The sequence below is a fragment of the Pollicipes pollicipes genome, unplaced genomic scaffold, assembly GCF_011947565.3.
Source record: "Pollicipes pollicipes isolate AB1234 unplaced genomic scaffold, Ppol_2.1 Scaffold_3216;HRSCAF=3773_pilon_pilon_pilon, whole genome shotgun sequence".
Classification (NCBI taxonomy): Eukaryota; Metazoa; Arthropoda; class Thecostraca; order Pollicipedomorpha; family Pollicipedidae; genus Pollicipes; species Pollicipes pollicipes.
Window position 1 is genome coordinate 4,293,233 of NW_023596251.1, and position 22,815 is coordinate 4,316,047.

Here is a 22,815-nt window from a genome sequence, read left to right on the forward strand (position 1 = left end):
GGTCGACGTACTTTTGCTGACGACATGCTCTAATTGCACCGGCAAGAGCGTTATTTCGGCAATTGAAGAATGTCTTGCGACGGCTTTCGCTGCTACGTACCGCGCCCTGTGTTGATCACGCTGCCATTCTTCGACTGATGACTGGCGTTGTCTAATGTTCATTCTCGCGTGCTGCGCGGAGCCCTTGTCTGCCTGAAAGTTAGCTCACCAGGGGCGCTCGTGACAGAGCGCGTTTTGCCGTGGAGAAGACACCCATTGCTTGGAGAGCGCCCGGCCCCGCCCCGTCGTCCAGAGTACGCCGGCCGCCCTCACGTTCTGAGCGTGCTGCCGGCTGTGTTGGCCGGTGTCGGCGCCCTGGGGGCTGGTGCTGGCCTCGGCGGCGCCGGCCGGCCGTTTCTAGCTCTGTAATGGCGCCACGCAGCGGCCCCTACTGGCGGATGGCGTGCCGTGGCGCCGTCGGCCGTTTCCGCGTACCGGCCGAGGTTGGCCGGCCGGCGGCCGCCGCGTCCGGCCCGGTGTCGGCCCGCCACCGGGCGCCTGCTCCCGCGCCGCCGCCCGCGCCGCCGCCCGCCTGCTCCTGCGCCGCCGCCCGCCCCCTCCTGCGCCTGCCTCCTCCCGCACCCGCTGCCCGCCCCCTCCCGTGCCGCTGCCCTTCTCCTCCCACACCCGCCGCCCGCCTCCTCGTGCGCCGCCGCCCGCCTCCTCTCGCGCTCGCCGCCCGTCCACTCCCGCGCCGCTGCCGGCCCCCTCCCGCGCCGCCGCCCGCCCCCTCCTGCGCCCGCCTCCTCCCGCACCCGCTGCCCGCCCCCCTCCCGTGCCGCTGCCCTTCTCCTCCCACACCCGCCGCCCGCCTCCTCCCGCCCGCCCCCTCCCGCGCCGCCGGCCGCCTGCTCCCGCGCCGCCGCGCTGCCCCCGCCCCGGCCAGCGGTGTCTGTGCAAGGTCTAACGCAGGCAATCGACCTCGGGCCGGGGTGGGCGTCGCGGGCGTTGTGTTGCGGCAGGTAGGACGGAGTACCGTCAAAAGATGTGCGGGCGCAGCACTGAGACTTAGGCTTCCCTCCAAAGCAGTCAGTGTGGAAAAGACTCGAATTCACCTGCTTCTCATGAGCGGGCCCAGAGCCGTCAGCGTCGGCGGCCATGGTCGGCGCGTTGGGGGCTCTCCGTTGGGTGCGATGTACGGCATCCGCCGCGTGCAAGCGCGAGCAAGTCCCTGCGCTCCTGCCGGCTGGAATTGGCGATGCTGAGTGACCAAGGAAGTGCTTGGAAACGGCGAATCGCTGAAAGTACCGATCACGTAACTGACACTGGCTCAGACATGGACCTAGAGTATTTTGCCAGCTTGGTTCAGCGATCGGTCTAGAGCATTTTGCCACCACGTTCCTCCAGCGAAATCAGCTACCCCGTCCGGCCCGTATCGTAAATCAGTAATCATCACTGGTCCGCATTTGGAAGCCTGGGCAATGCGGTCTGACTGCAGGGAATGGTGCTTGCAGGAAAGAGAAGGATGAATTACTACACTAGACCGTTACGATGTGCCTGAAATTGGTTTATCTAATACCACGTATTACTGATGTCCAGTCTACGTTATTCAATTTGGAATGCATAGGCTGCACGTGGTGGCATGTTCGGGCGGTCTGTTTTTGGACTGTCATGGCCTGCCAACGCGATCACGACGTGATGGTCGCAGTTTGTTCTCGGGACTGACGTTTCAGTGTTTCATGGCGCCACGTTTCAGTCAACTGCTAGCGTCAGTCGGTCTCCAGTCCGCCATACGGCGCGAGATTGGAGACGCAGGCAGACGCAGGTGAACTCAGAGACCACGTTCGTCCTTGTTTGCTGCAGTGCGAGATTTGGGAACCAATGGCATTGCCATGGCCCCGCACTGGTTTCATCAGCGGGAGGACAAGGTGGTGCTAAATGTAGTGTGTGTGTGGAAAGAAGGAAATGCGCTGGTGACTCAAACAAGAAATACGCTTGGAAGTGTTTTTGCTTTTACGTACACATATATCTAAGCGATTACAACAACTTCAGCAAGCCTGCACGCCTGGAGATTCAGGCTTTCAAACCGATGGATTTCAATTGGCTCCCGCTGATTGCCTCCTTTCTTGATATTTTCAACAACTATCACAAAGGGTGGAACGAATTATCTTTGGATATAACCCCGCTTTTGGTGTGGAGGGTAAAGTTCTGGAAATTCGATGTAATTTGGGTGGTAAAATTTGAACTCCAAGTGTTCAAAATGAATGAATCAATGAATTTCATGGATGTGAAAGTGACTTGCGTCATGTTCAATCATTTCCACCTGGCACAGAGGAGCGTCGCACCTCCTAGTGGCCCGACAGAGCGCCGCACCTCCTTCCAGTGCGAAAATCGTTAAAGTTGCCTTGCCGTCTTCAGTACTTGACATACGCTACGGTAGCAGGCGAGATGCTGTTTACTCACTCCAGGCGCTACAGGTGTAGCAGAAGCTGACAAAGCTGTCTGTTTGCAGACGGCTGCTCGTCTACAGCGGTCGGGCGCTGGGTACGTCCGCTGTCTGTCTACAGACGAACGGTCGTGTACAGCGGTCGGGCGCTGGGTACGTCCGCTGTCTGTGTGCAGACGGCCGGTCGTGTACAGCGGTCGGGCGCTGGGTACGTTCGCTGTCTGTCTGCAGACAGCCTGTCGTGTACAGCGGTCGGGCGCTGGGTACGTCCGCTGTCTGTCTGCAGACGAACGGTCGTGTACAGCGGTCGGGCACTGGGTACGTCCGCTGTCTGTCTGCAGACGAACGGTCGTGTACAGCGGTCGGGCGCTGGGTACGTCCGCTGTATGTGTGCAGACGGCCGGTCGTGTACAGCGGTCGGGCGCTGGGTACGTCCGCTGTCTGTGTGCAGACGGCCGGTCGTGTACAGCGGTCGGGCGCTGGGTACGTCCGCTGTCTGTGTGCAGACGGCCGGTCGTGTACAGCGGTCGGGCGCTGGGTACGTCCGCTGTCTGTCTGCAGACAGCCGGTCGTCTACAGCGGTCGGGCGCTGGGTACGTCCGCTGTCTGTCTGCAGACGAACGGTCGTGTACAGCGGTCGGGCGCTGGGTACGTCCGCTGTCTGTCTGCAGACAGCCGGTCGTCTACAGCGGTCGGGCGCTGGGTACGTCCGCTGTCTGTGTACAGACGAACGGTCGTGTACAGCGGTCGGGGGCTGGGTACGTCCGCTGTATGTGTGCAGACGGCCGGTCTTGTACAGCGGTCGGGCGCTGGGTACGTCCGCTGCCTGTCTGCAGACGGCCGGCCGTGTACAGTGGTCGGGCGCTGGGTACGTCCGCCGTCGTCCTTTTTTTGTACATGCGGCTGAATGGCACCAAGCTCTTCAGCTGTAGCAGTTATATCCCAGCATTGTTGCCGTCGGCAGTGCCGTCTGTCGGCGGCCGTTCGGGGAAGACCGGGGTCATCTGGGACACCATCTACGTGCTTCGTTCACAGTCGAGTCGGCCAGCCGGCGTTCTGGCGACAGACAGGTGACCTTCGGCCGGTCGGCCTGCCGGAGTCCGGACGGGGTCGTCGCTGACCCCGCGGGCGGTCGCCACCGGCCGCTACAGGGTATCCACGGCTGGCGCCGTTGGATGGTGCGGCGGAGGCTGCTGCGCCCTGCGCGCACCCCATAACTGGGTGGCTGCTGCACCCTGCGCGCACCCCATAACTGGGTGGCTGCTGCACCCTGCGCACACCCCATAACTGGGTGGCTGCTGCACCCTGCGCACACCCCATAACTGGATACTGATCAGTGCAGTGAAGAGCGTCAATGCTGACCCGTTACGGGACTCGTTTGGCAGCCATTGTTGGACTCCTGCGGACTCCGTCGTGCGTCATCTTTGACCAGGGCATCTTCTGGACGTTCGTGGAATCCCGGTTCGAAATGTTGTGCGTTGCATAGAATCCACTTATAGACCCGGCGAGGCCTCCTACTGTTGGACCCGCTGGATGGAACGTATAGTCCATCGTTGGATACGTGTGTGACGTCACATAGTCTGTTGATGCGTCAGGGCATTCAGTCCGCCGTAGCCACCGCTGGACCGCCCAGCGCCCCAACTGCTCGCAGATCAGCCACGGTCCACGGCCAGAGCTCTGCTCAATCTGGCTCGGTCACCCCCGCGCCCTGGGCGCCAGGTCACCACGCGCCCTGGGGCGCCAGGTCACCCACCAGGCCTCGAGGGCCGGTGACCACCGCGGCCATGGGCGCCAGGTCACCACCGCGCCCGGGGCGCCAGGTCACCACCGCGCCCTCGAGGGCCAGGACCACCGCGCCCTGGGGCGCCAGGTCACCACCGCGCCCTCGAGGGCCAGGTCGCCACCGCGCCCTGGGGCGCCAGGTCACCGCCGCGTCCTCGGGTGCCAGGTCACCACCGCGTCCTCGGGTGCCAGGTCACCACCGCGCCCTCGAGCGCCAGGTCATCACCGCGTCCTCGGGTGCCCGGTCACCACAGACCCTCGGGTGCCCGGCCACCACAGCGCCCTCGGCCGGTACATGACGCCGTGGACGCGGTGTAGCCCGGCGAGACATCAAACAGCGTCCGGTTGGCGGGAGCAGCTGCGGTAACGAGACGGCCTTGTCAGCATCGCCAGTTGTCTCCCGTCGCCAATGTCTTCCTTAAGCCAACTCGTTTCCACAAGCATGGCAGCTACAAGAAGTTGCGGGAAGTGAAATGAATGAATGTAAGTGGCAGCATCGTTCCAAATGAGCTGTCAACCCTGATGAGAAACGTCCACTATTCGATAGGCGGTTCTCACGGAATGTCAAAGTGTTGGAATCGGCCTGTCAAGCGTCAGCCTTCGTCAACATGGCGTCATTGGATCCATTTTTGTGCGGCGAATCGGCCCAGCGCTGGGCGTGCCGTGTGTCATGTTCCCTGCCGGGCCACGCGCAGGCCGGTTCCGAGAGCCCGACCTTGCGAGTTTTCCAGAAAGGCTGGGCGCAGGTCTTTTTTGGACCGCACGCTCAGCGTCCGAAACCTGATACCTGCTGCGTCCTCGCTCGGAGTGCGCTGGCGGCGTGGAATGGGTGTTCGGAAGTGGTTCGTGAGCGCCTTTGCCGCGTAAATTCGGCGTACGCTGGCAGCGCCAATCAATGGAGGCATTCTCTGCACTCTCGCAGCGAAGCGCACATGTGCTGGCGATGCTGTTGCGCAGTAAAGCTGCACGGAATTATTGAGGCGGCGTACCAGTATTACGAATGGAGTGATTGCGTGGACATTCGTCCTCGTCAGGCATGTTATTATTACGGACGGAGTCAATGTTAGGACTGTAGTCCTCGCCTCATGCCTCAGATGTTGTTGCATTATACCAGACGAGGGCCATGTATCAGCTGTTATATTACACCAGGCGAGGGCGATGCATCAGCTGTTATATTACACCAGGCGAGGGCGATGCATCAGCTGTTATATTACACCAGGCGAGGGCGATGCATCAGCTGTTATATTACACCAGGTGAAGGCGATGGTGCTAGCTGTTGTCCTAGCTTAGTCTACATCGCCTCCGGTGGTGTGGCAAACGGGAAACGCGTCATCTACGGTAAAAGAACTGTTCGTAGTTGTGTGATGAGCAGGTCTCCTGCACTGGGCAGCTGTCCGAGCTGCTCGCCCGTTTAGCCGCCGTGGTGGACGTCAGGAGCAGGACGAGTGCAGCCGTTGGAGATTGACGTCAGACCGCGTGGGCGTGATTCTTGGGAACTGTTATGATATCTCTTCGACAAGACATGGGCGGTGAGTGGCCTTGTCCTTGGCATTCACATGAGAGATCAGTCATGGCCGACAAAGCTGAGGCTCAAAGGCTCCATTGACGTCTTCCAGGTTTCGTAGGTGTATTAAATGAATGCAGCCAAGTGGAGATAACGGAAGCAGCAAATGCGTAAAGCGCCGCGTTCGTGATCTTATTTGCGTTTATTTGACGTCACCTCACTGGCTGCCCCACACGGAGCACTTTTGGTCGCATGACGTTGCTAGGCGAGGTGAGGCGAAGCGAAGCGGAACTGAAAACAAGTATATCGTTGGAACCAATGAGGTCCCCCAGCGGAGTACGTGCGAAATGACAGGGAGCCCGGCCCCTCGGCAGATGAAACTTTGAACTTCAGTCGACTGCCTCCGCTCCTCACAGGAATTACTGCGGAGCACACCATTGTCGGTCATCTCGAATAGAACAAATTCGTCGTCGGTGGATTGTTGTATTAAGGTGTGTGTGATTTGGGTTCTTTTTTACTCTTCAGTTCCATACCGTTCGCATCGCAGCGCTACGCAGCGGAGAAGGCCGGCGTGGGGCAGCGTTTGCTGTCTGTGGCGTTACCTCGTTTGTTACGTCTTAAATCGCAGCGCGAATCCGATTTCCGGCCGCCACCGTCCGTACGTTACAGGCTTGAACCGTGTGTCTGCAACCCAACAAGGTGATGATTCGCAAGCTGGTGTTAGCTTTTCGTTTGCCAGGGACGGGGATTGTGAGAACCGTGAATAGGAAGTCGGCAGCGTAGCGAACCTGCGCGTGAAAACCCGAATCTCAGCTCAGGTGTCGTCAAAACTGTGTTGCTAAGCTTGTGTTGTCAAACATGCATGTCGCAAACAAGTCTGTCGGTTGTCAAATCATACCATGTTGCGTAGGCTGGCTGAAAGATTGCGAAGTTCCGACGAAAAGCCTGGCGCGAATTAAATTTGCAGTTGCATCACGAGTAGCAGGCTCTCGTTCGTTCCCGAAGTTCCCACTTTCATCAACAAGAGAATTCCGCGAATTGTTGACCACCCCGCCGCTCCAACACAAATTCCGTTTGAAACTCGACGTTGAAGCTCTTCCCAAGGTGGATGAATGCAGACGTCTTCAGCCTGGCAGCGCTAGCGAAATGCCGGGAGAGGCGCGTGCTGGGCAGACAGTTGCTGCATGTGCAATGGAAACAAACTGATTTTGCATCTGAGCTGAGGCCCCGGTGTGAGTTGGCGCCCACTCGGCGAGACCCTAGGAGCTGGGAGCTGTTAAATTAATGTCTGCTGGCGACAGGTTCACTAACGCACAATACCACACGCCGGGTCCGGTATCGGCTCAAGAGGTGTTGTCAGTCGCCTCGCCATGAACCTGACTCCTGGCACATCTTCAGGCTCCGGTTGCCCTAGTGCTGCGTACTGCGTATTTCCCGATCTGCCCGACTCTCGGTCCGTTTTCAGGCGCGACGGGCTCGTTACGTGCCGAAGGCCTGCTTGCGCTTACCGGGGCTGGGAATCCTTGGGGAGGGGGCACGCTTATTCGCAAAGTGTGGGGTCAGGCATGAAGAACACACTGTTACAAAAGTCTTCAAAATAGTTACAAAGGACCTGTTACCCTCTCTGCTGTGGGAGAAGAAATCCACCGGTATCTCCTTGCTGTTTCCTGGCTGTGTTTCGGACGTAACACCGAAAACTCCATCCAGACCTCCTGAGCACCCTGATTACCTCCTGGCTAATTTCAGGCGTGGATGCAACCTCTGGCCTCCTGGCTTACCTCCTGACTACTGTCTGTTTCCGGTGTAGCGTCTTTCAAACTGGAACCTGCTGAACCGGAGGCTCCTGGTGCCTGACGTGACCGGCCTGCCCCGGTTTGTTTCAGGTGGTCCTGGCCTCGGAGCTCTGCCTGACTCTGCTTCGGTGCGGTGGCCTGGCGCAGCGCCGGGTCCGGGACACGGCCCGCCCAGCTGTACACTCTCTGCTACGGCTCAGACGGCGTCGCCGCCCAGCGCCGGGTGAGGACAGAGCCGCCGGAGCGTGCTCCCGCAACCCCCGACTGGAGGGTGGCCGGTTCGAGACCCGGGTTGGCAGATGTTTTGGTAGTCTCGTTACGGGTGTGTGGGAGGTGGGATGTGAACAAAACAGCAGCGGCAGCCGTAAGATAATGGGACTGCGATTGTCCACGTTGCAAAACCGGAAGGCTGTGGATTCGAGACAACCGGCCTTCATGGGGTATGATCCTCGCGTCCGCCGATGGTGATGCGTGCCGACCGCGGGGCTTCGGTGTGTTGTTTCTCAGCAAACCACACGCACACTTTGTGGATAAAGTAGCGGTGGGCCTCGTAGATGCGTTATGCAGCATATGACTTAACAACCGGCGCGAACTTTCGTGGCATTCATGGCGTGGCAGGCGCGCGGCATGAAGAAGTTCGAAACATGACTCTGGCACCGGGTTTCCGAGCTTTCTCGGTAGGATGGCTGGTTGAGACGGCGACGTCCCCCTCAAGCAACGAGGAGAGCAGGGAAGGGTCGGAATATGCCTCGGGGCAAGTCATTCGCAACGAGAGATCCGCGTCCAATTGTAATGAGAGCAAATTGGGCCGCCGGTGATGCCAGCTCTGCATGCCAAAGATTCGTTTTCCATATCGGAAACAAGCTATTAAAATGGACAACGAGCTTTCGGCCCGAATCCATCGATTGTGGCTGTCGCGGACTGCCGGCTGATGGATCCCGGAAATGGCCCGTGCTCCTGTTGGTATTGGAGGCGCGTTTGACGCTGGATATAAGGCCGGGAGTTGCGCATGCGTGGTCGAAAATGAACTCTTCTGCGGAAAATAACCGACACGCGATATGTGAGCTGGTACAGGTCAAACGAAGATGTCAGGCAGTTATGTATGGGTGTCTTATCGAACCGATCTGAGAATGGATGATGCTGAAAATCCTGAACCTCCCTGTGCTTATACTGTGTCGGCACATGCTTTCGAAAGCTGCATACTACTGGAAGAGAAGCTCAAGACCCTGACAGAGCCGAGTTAGTTTGATTGTGCTAGTTAGGGACAGTCGAATGTGATGCTGAGCAGAAAAAAGTCCTAGTGCATTGGGCGCTTGCTGAGTACATCCCAAGCTGAGTGAGGCGGGACAGTCGCGGGCTCACTTTTTGGAAACAAGCTGCGTCTCTATTTCGAGCCCACCGAGCCCTGTCGGGTTGGTGACGTCAGCGGGCCCGATCACAGCGCGGCGCGTCGGATTGCCCTCCGACTGAACCAGCCGACCTGCGGGCGGGAGAACACCTTGCTATCGGTTCACAACATTAGCTGGCTGCACCATGGTCATTGCTGTTCGTCCACTGGTACGTCGCCCGACAAAGCAGCAAAATCCTGGCGGCCCACTCCGTGCCGATGGTGAGCGGGTAGTTCCGGTGTCTGATCATAGATGGCTCTGCCCGTATCTGCCCGGCATGGCCGCGCCACCCTGCGGCGCTGTTCTGGGAAGCCCGGAGTGCGGCTGCGGCACCCTGTGAATCCAGTGACCTCTCAGTAGCCCGCCTTGTCGACCGCGGGCCAGAGGCGCCCCCGACCGGCCGCGCGCCCGGGAGGGCGTTCTATAGCCTCCTCCCCTCAGGTGTTTGGGCTCCGGCTGAACGGGTTTGTCGCAGCGACGGCGGCGGCGGCGCTCCCCGCAGCTCTGAGCCTGGGTGCGCGCCTGCACCGGTCGGCGGCGCGCGGAGCCTGTTTATAGGTCTGTTTGGGTCTGACGCTGATGAGCCGTGCGCCTTACCACGCCGACCAGACTACGCAGAGCGAATGTGGGACAGCGGCCCGTCGGTTGGCGCACCGCACTTAGGGGGGTCGTCGATGAATTCATTTTGAGATGTGTAAAAATGGGTGCAGTTGCCCTAATTGGAAATTGTATTTACTCATTTGTATAAAGTGATTGTTGCACCGTTACCAAGGATTTCTTGGGACGTGGTGGGGGAGGGAGGCTGGGATGAGAAGGCTGCGGGGAGCGTGGAGAGGTTGAGACATGGCATTACGGGATCGGTCACGGATGGAGTACTGTGAGGCTGGGACGTGGTGAGGGAGTGTTGGGAGGCTGGGATTGAGAAGGCCGCGGAGAGCGTTGGGAGGCAGAGACATGGCATCACGGGATCAGCCACGGGCGCACGCATATTATAGACCTCGCAGGGGGGGGGGGGGGTGGCAGGCACCCTTCCCCCTTCCCAATAACATATTCAATTGGCTGAATGTCGTCAGTTCAAATTAGATGCAGGCACGTAAAAGGGAAGGTTAAAAACCGGAAGTTGTCATTTGACGCCTCGCAAGAGATTTCAGAGCCTCTGGCGCGCTGGACTCGTTTTCCAGTGATTTTTAGTTGTGCTCCTCCCATTGTTAAATTCTGCTACGCCTATGGGTTCGGTGCTGGGCACTGGAGTAGAGAGGATGTGATGTACTTGGAGCGGGGGGGGGGGGGCGGGCGGGAAGATGAGGTCAGCAGATGAGGTGAAGGGCTTTGATAAGGAAGTGGACGGTTTTGGTGGACGGGATTAGAGAGAAGATGAAGGGGTGGGAAAGGGGGTGGGATGTCCGGTGGCGATATTTGTAAAGACCATGGTGGGCTGGGAGTGCGGCGGGGTAAGACAGGAGTGGGAGGAGACCTGCATAGGAAGACCAAGATGCGGAAAATGGACAAGTTTGGTGATTGGCAATGGCAGGGGCGGTGACACGGGATACTCGCGATCAAGTGCTACGTTGCGTCGCAGGATAAGCGTTCAAGACTGTTCAGTTTTAAATCACATAGTAGATACTCGTCTCCTAAATCCATGTCCATCTACCAAACTTGAGGCAGCATATAGCTGTTACCTTTCGCCCCACGCAGCGCGCTAAAAGCGGCAATGCAACTAGAGCAACCCTCTCCATTCCCGACGCATCCGTGCTCGCGGCCAGCTCCGTCTCGGCGGTCGGGTCCGGCTCCCCCTCGGCGGTCGGTCCGGCTCTCCTCGGCGGTTGGTGGGTCCGGCTCCCCCTCGGGGTCGGGTCTGCTTCCCCCTCGGCAGTCGGTCCGGCTCCCCCTCGGCGGTCGGGTCTGGCTCCTCCCTCGGCGGTCGGTCCGGCTCTCCTCGGCGGTCGGGTCCGGCTCCCCCTCGGCGGTCGGGTCCGGCTCCTCCCTCGGCGGTCGGTCCGGCTCTCCTCGGCGGTCGGTCCGGCTCCCCCTCGGCGGTCGGTCCGGCTCCCCCTCGGCGGTCGGGTCTGGCTCCTCCCTCGGCGGTCGGTCCGGCTCTCCTCGGCGGTCGGGTCCGGCTCCCCCTCGGCGGTCGGGTCCGGCTCCTCCCTCGGCGGTCGGTCCGGCTCCCCTCGGCGGTCGGTCCGGCTCCCCCTCGGCGGTCGGTCCGGCTCCCCCTCGGCGGTCGGGTCTGGCTCCTCCCTCGGCGGTCGGTCCGACTCTCCTCGGCGGTCGGTCCGGCTCCCCCTCGGCGGTCGGGTCCGGCTCCTCCCTCGGCGGTTGGTCCGGCTCTCCTCGGCGGTCGGGTCCGGCTCCCCCTCGGCGGTCGGGTCCGGCTCCCCTCGGCGGTCGGTCCGGCTCCCCCTCGGCGGTCGGTCCGGCTCCCCCTCGGCGGCCGGGTCCGGCTCCCCCTCGGCGGTCGGCCCAGCTCTCCCCATTGCACGGCGGCAGCGGAGGGCGCCGGCGTTCCCAGAAGGCGCCGCCGGCGCGGCCGGAGGTCGGCCGGCCGGGCCGCCCCACCGCGCCTGGACCGCTGGCCCTGCCGTCTGCCGGTCTGCGGTCTGCAGGTGCCACCGGCCTGCCATCTCTCGGCTAAGGGGGCATTTCCCGCACGTGAAGGACTGCTCAGCATTTCCGAGGGGGCTGCGAGTGGGCGAGGGAGGGCGAGCCTGCTGCTGGTGGCGCCGGCTGCGGTCCAGGGCAGTCCAGGGCCTTTCTGTGCGGGGGGGTCGTTGCTTGGCCAGATGGCAACGGCATTCACTGGTAAAGCGGCGTTGCTGTCTATCGGCGACCATAACTGATCGTGGTGTGTCGGCTCGACCTGTCAGGAGAATGTCAGGAGAACGGACACGATTTCAAGTCCGCTCGAAACATCCGCTCACTCCGGCGCGGCCTGGGTAGAAAATCTCCAGCTGATCGTCGCTGCAAGCTCGGCGGTGCTCGAGACGCGGAGTGAGCGTGGCGAGATCTCCTGTCGCGAGGGAAAAAAAAGCTCCAGATTTCCGGGGAATGCTGATTCTGCGGCGACACACATGGCGTCGCCGGTCAGCCACCCCCGGCAGGAAGGGCGGGGCACTGCGGGGAATCGAACCCAGCACCATCGGAAGCCGGCCGGGCGCGGCGCGGCCTGCAGACGGGTAGCGCACGGCGCCGGGGACGCCGGTGACGCCGGCGGACGGCGCTGCAGGCGAGGTCACGGTCGGCGCCGCCCATGTCCGAACCGGCTGCGTTGCTGTAAACACCGGACGCCAGCGGCGCTGGCCTTCCCGGAACGGCCGCTCGGCGGCCGGAGCCGGCCTTCGTCTGGAAACGGCCTGTCATCGGATGGTCAGACGGGAGGCTCAGGCGGGGCCGGTGGGGCGAGCTCCCCCGATCTCGCGAGTGCTGCGTCCGAAGGGGCCACTGATGCACGCTGCGCTCAGAGCGATTGCTGCTTCGCCGCCGTGCGTCACCGCCGGAGGCCAGGCTGCGCTCCTAATCCTGCTCCCGCTCCTGCTCCTGCGCTTTCCAGGACGCGCTCCTGTCGGGAGTTGCTTCCCAGGATGCGCCCCTGTCGGGAGTTGCTTCCCAGGATGCGCCCCTGTCGGGGGTTGTGAACTTGCCTCCCTGAGGGGCATTTTCAGAAATGACTCCGTTTACAGCGCCGGAGAGTTCCGAGGCTCCACCCGGACTTTGACGTTCAGAGCATTTCGCCAACCATGGTTAGCTTGTACGGTTCCATGGTACTACTTGCCTATGATGCCGATTAAGATAGCCATGTTTGAAGGACAGCCTGAAGAACAGCCTGATGATGATGACATACCACGTGACCTCATGCTGCCGCTTACCAGTGTAAAAAAAAATATCTGGGCCGCTTGTTTGTTAGGCACACCTCATTCAAAGCTCTTTTTTGTCCACGTTACGTCCCTGTGTCACTTGATTTGGTTTTAAAACTTCATGTTTTGCATTTTGCTTTGCTGTGACACTCAAATCAATGTGAGCTAGGTACTCAGAACAGGACTGTCTCGCCGGCATATTCAGGGGAGCACAACCAAGTATGGCGCCGTGAAGTTGAACTAGTTTGTCTCATCTCCAGCCATGTTTATTTCACTACGGTCGAATCAAACCTGCGCAGCGAAGTCCAGCCGGATTCATTTCAGACCTGGAATGGTCGTCAGACTGTGGACAACACGAACTTCTTCGGCACCAATGTATATTTTACGAACTGCGCCGCAGGCAGAAGGATGCGCAGCGTCTCGCACATGAAGTCGAGCGTGTCAAGTCTACGCTAACATGGACAAAAACTTCGGAAACCGAATGTGGAACATGTACATCCGGCGACGCCTAGCAGCGGGTCTGCGACTTAGCGCCGTATAGCCAACGGTTCGGTGGGAACTGGTTGGTAATAACCCATTCCGTAGCGTACTGGCATGTTGCGTGAGCTTTGGCATTGTTGCGATCAAGTCAGGGTAAGTTGCGCGTGAACTGAAACACGCCCCGCTCTGGCGCGGCGTGAACCGCACACGCCCCGCTCTGGCACGCACTATAACTGACACCGGTAGAGGACGAGCGTGACGTTTATTTGTCTTGGGTCGTCACGGAGGTTGGAGCCCGTGTGGTGTGCACGGTCGTCACGGAGGTGGAGCCTCTGTCGTGTGCACGGACGCACGTAATGGAGGTGGAGCTCTGTCATGTGTACGGACGTCAGGGAGGTGGAGCCCTGTCGTGTTGTACGGACGTCACGGAGGTGGAGCACTGTCGTATGTACGAACGTCACGGAGGTGGAGCACTGTCGTATGTACGAACGTCACGCAATTCCGCACAGCCGCTGGCGCCGCGCGACCGGCTAAAAAGGATGTCCGCATACAGGACAGACATACGGTCTTACTTTTAGCCTTAAAAAACTAAGCTTTTATTAAATGTGGTTATCAGACATGTGGTGGGGATGTGAAAGAGCCCAAGTTTAGTACCGCTCGTGCCGCACAGATGTCGGTCGGTATGCTGGCCGCTGCCGGCCCTGCGTGAGTACCGCATCCCTGGCGGCTGGAGCAGATCTGCGCGAGTACCGCATCCCTGACGTGTGGGGGGGTGGGCGCAAATGGCCCCGATGCTGACGCAGCCCCTTAAAAACCAAATCACCCCACCACCACCACTGACGTCTGGGGCCGGTCCGCGTGAGTACCGCATCCCTGGCGGCTGGGGCGGTCTGCGTGAGAGTACCGCATCTCTGGCGGCTGGGGCCGGTCTGCGTGAGTACCGCATCCCTGGCGGCTGGGGCCGGTCTGCGTGAGTACCGCATCCCTGGCGGATGGGGCCGGTCCTGCGTGAGTAACGCATCCCTGGCGGCTGGGGCCGTCCCTCCCAATCCCTGGCCAGCTTGTCATGCGCTGGTGCTGCGGAGCGCGCAAAGCTCAGCTCAGGCGCCCAGAGTGGCCGCCTGGTGATATGTCCGAGAGTACCAGAGCTGATGTCGATTTTTAAGCATCATAGTGATGCGAAATGCACGCGGTGAGGTTTTTTCGATTGGGTTAGGCGATAGGGGAACACAACCGGCGCTCAAACCAACTCTGATGGGGGCCGCGTAACGGACAGGCTGCTTAAAAAATTAATGTTGAGCGGCGGCATGATGATCATGTGAGATGTCATCATCGTCGGGATGTTCATCATGCTGTTCTTCAGACATGGCTATCTTTTCGCTGTCATAGAAAAAGTGGCGCCATGGAACGGCGCGAGCTATCCTTGCTCAGGAAAGTGTCTGGACACCAAGGGGCGAGGCCTAGAGCCGCTGGCGATTGTAAACGATGGCTATTTTAATAATGTCACTCGAGGAAGCAAGTTTATAACTACAGGCAGGAATAGATTATGCACTCAATGCACCACAGCCATTTTCATGATGGTCTAATGCACTGAAAAGTTGTTTAAATTTTGTCAAAAAATGCTTCTAGGCGGTTTTGGTATATACTAAGCAAGCGACAAGGAAAAGATCGTTTCATTTACATGCAATAGGCAAACAACGTGAATCCAGCCAAGAGTAAGTTTGTTATATTAGGCGAGACTATTTATAGACCATGCCCAGACTATTTATAGACCATGCCCATGCCTTTAGTTCATGCAAATTCTAGAAAAAATACCAGGCCCGGCAATCAGTAATGTGAATTGGTCGAGGGCGTTGGATACTGGCTGCACCACTGTTGTTTACATCGGTGCTGTGTGGAACAGGGCGAGCTCTCAGGATTATTTCATTCAAGGACCATTCGTCTTGCATGACGTTAAAATGTTTAAGCCTTGTAAGCTCTGTAAGTGCTGTAAATAAGCTCTGTAAGGATTGTATGCTCTGTGAGTACTGCATATCTGTGAACAGGGACGCTACAACGATATATAAGCTTGTTTCGTCGCGACTGCGTCAGAGATGCCAATGATTTTTTTTTCTTCAGTTTGTGTAGGAAGTGATTTGGCGTCAGGCCCGTGCATGAAATTAGCATTGTGCATACAGCCATCTAACCGCAATTTTATCAATAATGCGACTCTACAACTATGTTTTTGGTTCTTTGCGAATTTTTTGTGGGCCGAAAGTCGCTGGTAAAAGGTGTGTGGCTAGTAAAGAAATGCTGGAAGATTTTTGACAAAGCCTTGCGCCGTAATCCTTCGTAAAAAGTCTAGTATCAATGTTTTCAATCGAGTGGAGCGCTGTTGATTCGGTTGTGCTATTTCCGGCACAGGGCGCAGTCAATGAAGAGCAGTGAATCCCGAAGGTAGTTTGACAGGCACTGAAGGTTTAAGTGGAGCGCAAAATAATAGCATCGTGCTTCTGGTGGCACGTCAGGTTCTTTTGGACGGTACTGAATTCAATTCGAAGGTACGTATCTGCTGGCATAAGTGCACGAATGGTAAAAATGCTTACGCCGGTTCCGAAACAGTAAGCGCTTCTTCACAAGCGGATGCGTCAGTGCCGAATAACGTGCCTTCGGTTTCATTTAAACCGAACTTAAATGCGCATGCCGATGTAGCGAAATCGACCAGGGAACCGCGCACTGATTATCCAGCAGGGCGCGAAGAACTGTAGCTTGAGTCAGCTCGTCTCGTAGGTATTTCCGACCCAAAACACGCACCACCACTGCTACGGTGGTGACTGGTGGGACGCTGCTGCGTTCTGGAAATACCCAGGCTGCTGACGGATGTCTTAAAATAGGATTGCTGGTCAGCAGCGAAGAATCTATAGCGCGCGGCGGTGACCTTTGAGGGCTGCGAGACGCCCTGGCTAGCACTGGGAACTTAGAGGACTACGAGAAACTAGAAGGCCGCGTGCCAACCTCTGACGACCTGAGCAGAAATGTGAGGAATTCGTGGGACTACAAGCGTCGGACGAGCTGCCAGGGCCCGTCCGTGGCGCTCTGAGCTCCGAACAGCCGCTTATCAGGCTCTCCCGCCTTTGATCTAATAAACGGGCGGGAGGCACCTCGGAGAGCGGGCGGGGGGCGCACCTCGGAGAGCGGGTGGGAGGCACCTCGGAGAGCGGACGGGAGGCACCTCGGGAGAGTGGCGGGGGGGCACCCTCGGAGAGCGGACGGGAGGCACCTCGGAGAGCGGGGCGGGAGGCACCTCGGAGAGCGGGCGGGAGGCACCTCGGAGATGCGGGCAGGAGGCGCCTCGGAGAGCGGGCGGGAGGCGCCTCGGAGAGCGGCCGGTGGGGGACATGCGATGCCGGGGATCCTTGGGCTGCCTGCAGACGGCGTGTTCTACGAACCGCTGCTGTCAGTGTTTGGAGGGACCTGGCCAGCCAGCGCTAGCTTATTTCAGACAGCGTGAGTGGCCGTGGCGCGAGGAGCGCGCGCAGATTGACCAACATCGCCACTGGCTGGTGATCACTGACGGGGATCGTGGAAAACCGACCAGAGAAGGCGGAGCTAAACGTGATCTGTGTGCGAACGGGTCATTGGCAACTGGTGAAGCTCAACGTGGCGGATGCTACCCGGTTCCTCGAAGCACAAAGTGACAGTGCCGGCGTAATGAGTACATTGCGTCATGTGTCGTTTGGTGTCATCCAATTTCTCGAAGCAAACGTATGCGAAGCACAATTGCTAACTGCGACACCCCAAAAATGGGCAGCAAATGCACCAACCTGCTACCGAAACTTCTGCAAAGAATGGTATTTGAGTTCCCGGAAGCCATACACACATGACTGGCACAGGTGTGTTTTTGGTAATGCTTCACGTGATTTATCTGTGCTCAATGCAACGTTTTTGCCGCGCATTATGGTGTTGACAAAGGGGGCTTTGGATGGTTTTGGAGCAACTGAAAGATGTCAATCTTAAACGTCAGCCAGCAGCTGAAACGGAACAGGGCGAGTATGGCACTCAGGTGGACAAGAGACGGCGATTGGTCCAGTCACTCTGACAGAAGCCGTGGGTGCTCATCTTCAGACAAGTTGGGGCATGAAGCGTCTGAGTAAACGTTTTTTGTGGCCAAATCATGAAATATTTCTCCAGGTGCATAATATGGTCGAGTGGTTAGCGCCTCAGACCCCCATGTGGGGAAACCCGGGTTCAAATCCCGGTTGCACATGACCGTGGGCGCTAATATGGCTTAGCGCGGTCGCTGACGCTCATAAAAGGGGCCCGATGACGCGCGTCATGTTCCATTTAAAAGGTGAAACATGTTTTTCTTAATGCTATTTGAGCAAAGTTTGTACGGACACCACCACGCTTTCTTCATACTGCATTCCCGTGCATACAAGGCGTCTGCAGAAGCACGCGGGGACGCGCGGGTACGCGGAGCCCGAGCCCCGTCAGCGCAGTTGTGTAAGTACAGATCGGATGGCAAGGATGGCTGGTGATGGCCAGAGTGAGAGCGATGTAAGGCGCCGCGCCCGGCCATCTCCCGTGGTCGGCAAGGACGGCTGGTGATGGCCAGAGTGAGAGCGATGTAAGGCGCCGCGCCCGGCCATCCCCCGCTGGTCGGCAAGGACGGCTGGTGATGGCCAGAGTGAGAGCGATGTAAGGCGCCGCGCCCGGCCATCCCCCGTTGGTCGGCGACTGCGCTTGCCCTGCCCCCCCCCCCCCCCCCCGCTGTTGTCCTTGCATCGTTCCGGCTAGAAAAGGCGCACAGATGGGGCGATGCGATGTGGTTGGTCCTATCCACTTCCAGGGACCTCCTCCAAAGAAGGTATTTACGTGCACAGACGGGCTAAAACGCCATGTGGCGGCTGAACACGGCTGCGGGATCTGATGATTCATGCGGGACATATCTCTCTGTGCCACTCCTGGTAACCTGGATTTGTGGGGGCCTTTCTAAGCTTCGCCCCCCACCTCCGCCCTATGATCTCATCTCGTAATCCAGAGAACGGATTGGTTCAGAAGTGGTCGCCAGCGAATTCCCGGGACGTAATCCACTATTTCACGACTTAAAAACTAAATGTTTCTGAACCCTAAAGCGCGGCGTCAACAAACCGATCATGGCGGCGATTTGCCTGCCATAAGCCCAAGGTCTTACTTGTCCTGTCATAACTCCAAATACAACGGGCGGTTTCGGATGCAAGGGATAGGAAACTGCTCGCGGCGTGTCGGCATGTTTTTAATGTCGATAGGGGATGGGACCGCCCGGCGGACTCATGCGTGTGCTGTTTTATCTCCGCACGCCGGCCGACAAGAGAAACTGTGGAACTGTGACCTTGCAGACAGATGATAATGTTTGAGTCGCAGGCCGGATGTCCCATCGGGGAGAGGAAACCCGAGATTCCAGATGGCGTGACCTTTGCCCTACCGCATCAACTGGTGGAGACTCAGGTCCCGCGGTCCCCGCGATTTTGTGTCCGGTGGGATCGTATCCTGCCGGCCTGGCGGCTTCCGCCGGTCACAGTGGCTGCTGCGGGGCGGGTGGCGGCCCCAAGCGGTGTCCCCAGCAGCGGAGGCATCACCCCTCACCTCCTGTCCGCCGAGGTTGGCTGGTGAGACCTCTCGCAGACCCCCCCCCCCGCAGGCATTGGAGGCATACTGTGCGCCCATCGGGTGGCGTGGAGCGAATGAGGAGTCCTTGGGTGCTCCGTCGCCTTCTGTGCGGTCCACCCCGGCCGGAGCCTCCTGCTACAGACTGTTCTTCCCGTTACACCTCATGCAGGGGGTGAGATCTCCCTCCGTTCCGAACAGCTGGCTATGGGAACTTGTAGCGTCGGACGCGTGCTCTAGACGACGCCTCGAGCTCAGGCGTCACGCCGTCAAGTAGTACCCTGAATCAGTTACTGCCGTATCTATCGCCTTTGTGCAGAGCAGTTCCAGACTGATGCAACAACTGACAACTGACGCCCTATGATCAATACCAAGGTCGGTTCGGCGGACCCGGTGGCAAGCACCTTCAGCATCTGGCACATGGCTTCCGGCTTCCCTTCACGGAATGGGCACCGTTCGCCGGCGGCGTGTCCGCGAGCCGCCCACCACCCCAGCGGGCACCGTTCGCCGGCGGCGTGTCCGTGAGCCGCCCACCACCCCAGTGGGCACCGTTTGCCGGCGGCGTGTCTGTGAGCCGCCCACCACCCCAGCGGGCACCGTTCGCTGGCGGCGAGTCTGCGAGCCGCCCACCACCCCAGTGGGCACCGTTCGCCGGCGGCGTGTCCGTGAGCCGCCCACCACCCCAGCGGGAACCGTTCGCCGGCGGCGTGTCCGCGAGCCACACACCACCCCCGTGGGTTCTTACGCTTGCATCCCCGCCCCCTCCCTGGCGTTCGCATCCCCCCCCCTCCCTGGCGCTTGTTTCCTTTGATCCCTTACAGACCTTCGGCATTTTATTTTTCCTTTGATCTCTTACAGGAGTCGTATCCGAGAAAGCGTCTCTTGGTGCTGAAGGTCGGGAAAGAACCACGTGAAGGTGACATTTCGGATCGTTGCAGGGCAACGCAGATGGGCTGGTGATATCTGCGTACCCACATCCTGCTTGTTGTGTCCTGCTGTATTGTAAAAGAAAATGGCGGTCCCACGTATTTGTTTTTACACGCCGGTAAACTATCGCGACCAACGGTGGTCGATAGGGGGACGACGAGTCAGCGTCCTCGCTTCGGCAGGCTTCCTCTTGGCCGTCCGCTGTCATCCCGGCGGGCAGCGGCGGCTGAGTGGAATGTGATTATGATTGTGGTTAGATTGTGAGTTTTGGGCTTCCGCATTCGCAGAGGCTGAAAATGATATAACATGTCAAGGTAGGTTGTTATATTTGACAGGTACTCGGTAACCTGGCGCTGGTGGATGAATCTCCGCGCGTGGGGAAGCCCGGTGTGGTTGGATTGGCGAGTGTCCCACCAGCTATGGCTGCGTACTGAAGATGTTTGTCAGTGGCTGCTATGATTACGCTGCCAAGATCTTGAGCGGCAGGGTCTGAGTGTGATTTCAAGGTAAATATTTTACAGAAAGCCAGTGAGACTCTTTACGATATCGGAATTTTTGGTCGTGTTTTCGGCAGCCCAAGATAACTTGGGCACAGAAGCTCAACATGAACTGCGCTGGCTTCTGATTGGTTTCGTTTGCCTTACTGTGCGTAATTACCGCGTCAGGGGTCATCGAGATGGCCGGCTCAGCGAGAGGGACAGAGAGGGTGTTGACTAACTGGTTGGGGAGACAGTGTTTGGCGTGGCTTCAGGTCACAAGGAATTCAGTGCGGCGTCACAATAAACCGTGATGCCTGGGTTGGACGTGCCATTACTTCCACAAATGATGTTTTCGTCAAACTGAACGGAGACCGGAGACCTGCGGTGCAGCATTTGATGTGTGCCCAGCGTCATCAGTTGGATTTTCCCGTAAACCAGGCATCATCAGTTGGATTTTCCCGTAAACCAGGCATCATCAGTTGGGTATTGCGGTGAAATCTAAGCTTAAAGAGAATGTTTCACATTTGAAGGTGTTGAAGTAAGCACCAGATCTTATGAAATTACCTCACTTATAACTCTCGGTACATTGGTAAGTGGACAGCACGGCCCAACACAATTTCTCTGCTAAATAGATGTGCTTCTCTATATGTCATTGCTTGATTACGTCATCGCGTCTTGCACAACAGTTATAGATAGCCAGTTCATGGACGTTTTATCTGGAAATCGTGGTCACGGACGTCAGATATAACCAACTCGACAATCGGAGTATTTGCTTTTTATTACCACATAGCCAATGGAATGGCAGGATTTGAAAGACGTTATTATGGAGTCGCGGATGCCTGGGTGACCTTAAAATAGTCTCCCCAAAATAGTGTGCACATTTTCACGGGTATGTGGATCAGAAACTAGAGGGGTTTAGGTCTAAAGGACAGGGCTGTTGACTGCACCGCATGATCTTCAATATGGCTAGTTCAGTTCAAAAGTCCATACAAATTTGGAACACTCCCTTTAATGACATGCTGTCAAAACCAGCTGCATGGCATATATGCAGCTCGTTTCATTTTGACCAATATGTTTCAGTAGGTCACGTTTCTGTTTTGAAACAGGCATATGCATGTTATCCGTGCATTTGAGTCCTTATGTATCGCTCGGTGTATGTAGCGTGGCGTCGTTGGGAAATCTGGTGTATCAAAGAGGCCGAAGGGTATCTCCTTGGTGCACCCCACTGGCACGTGCCTTGCTTGTGAAGTCATATTGCTTCGGGTTTTGCAGTTGACGCAAACCTTTTGCGAATGGCTGCGAAGGTAGGTGCTGAGCCGACTGCTGTCTGTAATTTACAGAGAGCTTCTATAGAATTTAGCATGACTAACGTCAAGACATTTTGGCAAGCCTGGAAAGGTAAGAACTGATGCTTCGCCCATCCACGGCATTTGAGATCATGTCAGCTCCACAGACCAGTGCTGTCTCCGCCGAATGTGGTCTGGTGATCCATGCTGTGATACAGACCAGTGCTGTCTCTGCCGAGTGTGATCTGGTGATCCATGCTGTGATACAGACCAGTGCTGTCTCCCGAGTGTGGTCTGGTGATCCATGCTGTGATACAGACCAGTGCTGTCTCCGCCGAGTGTGGTCTGCTAACCCATGCTGTGATGGAGCAAAGTTATGATAGCCGTCGAACAACACGCATAATCGCCGGTGTGCCACATGCTCGCTACTTTGCATCCCCGGACATGATCGCCGGTGTGCCACATGCTCCGCTACTTTGCATCCCCGGACATGATCGCCGGTGTGCCACATGCTCGCTGCCTTGCATTCCCAGACATGATTGCCGGTGTGCCACATGCTCGCTACTTTGCATTCCCAGACATGATCGCCGGTGTGCCACATGCTCGCTTCTTTGCATTCCCAGACATGAACGCCGGTTTGTCACATGCTCCGCTACTTTGCAACTCCAGACATGATCGCCGGTGTGCCACCTGCTCGCTACGTTGCATTCCCAGACATGGTCGGGCTTTGCCTGAAGTTTGGTGGTTCGAAGAGGGATCTTTGTTCCCCACGTGCAAGTTCATTAGAAACACCTTCCAGGGATGGGGGCCGACGCCGATGGCAAGGCTCATGTTATCAACGTTCGAAACAATTTTACATTGTACGGAGGAGCAGCTTTTGACAATGCGCAATGCAAGATCATCATCACCGTAGGACCATTGTCATCTCAGCAGGTGAAACCACTCAGTTTTAAGCGATTCCGATAAGACTTTGAAGAGTGCTTGGATGCACGTGACACCATCCGGTGTTTGCTCCGGACAGAAGTGATGCCAGACTGTGTGGCTGTCCTTGACGTCGGTTTGGCGGTTTGCAGTCGCCGTCTTTGCTCTAGTCTGGACTGAGAAGTGTAGGTTCATGTCTGGAACAGCTTGTGGTGCGTGCCGTCTTGAGCCATCTTTCCTTCCGGACCTGACTGGTCTGATGCACTGGTGCATGCTGTGGAAACGCGTCATTTCGTCAAACGCGTCATTTTCCGCCTGCGTTGCCTGATGTACTCCAGTCGGGTCTTGCCA

At 57.9% G+C, this 22,815-nt stretch overlaps 1 protein-coding gene across 1 annotated transcript in view; it reads left to right on the forward strand.

Annotated features, from left to right (window-relative positions):
• The window catches only part of LOC119091027 (VPS35 endosomal protein sorting factor-like), a 65,748-nt gene extending 43,114 nt beyond the window's left edge, over positions 1 to 22,634 (forward strand). The window contains exons 4-5 of the mRNA XM_037213748.1: positions 7,595 to 7,720; positions 22,617 to 22,634. Coding sequence (XP_037069643.1) covers positions 7,595 to 7,720; positions 22,617 to 22,634 — 144 coding nt within the window. The remainder of the gene's footprint in view (positions 1 to 7,594; positions 7,721 to 22,616) is intronic.
• The last annotated feature ends 181 nt before the right edge of the window (positions 22,635 to 22,815 follow it).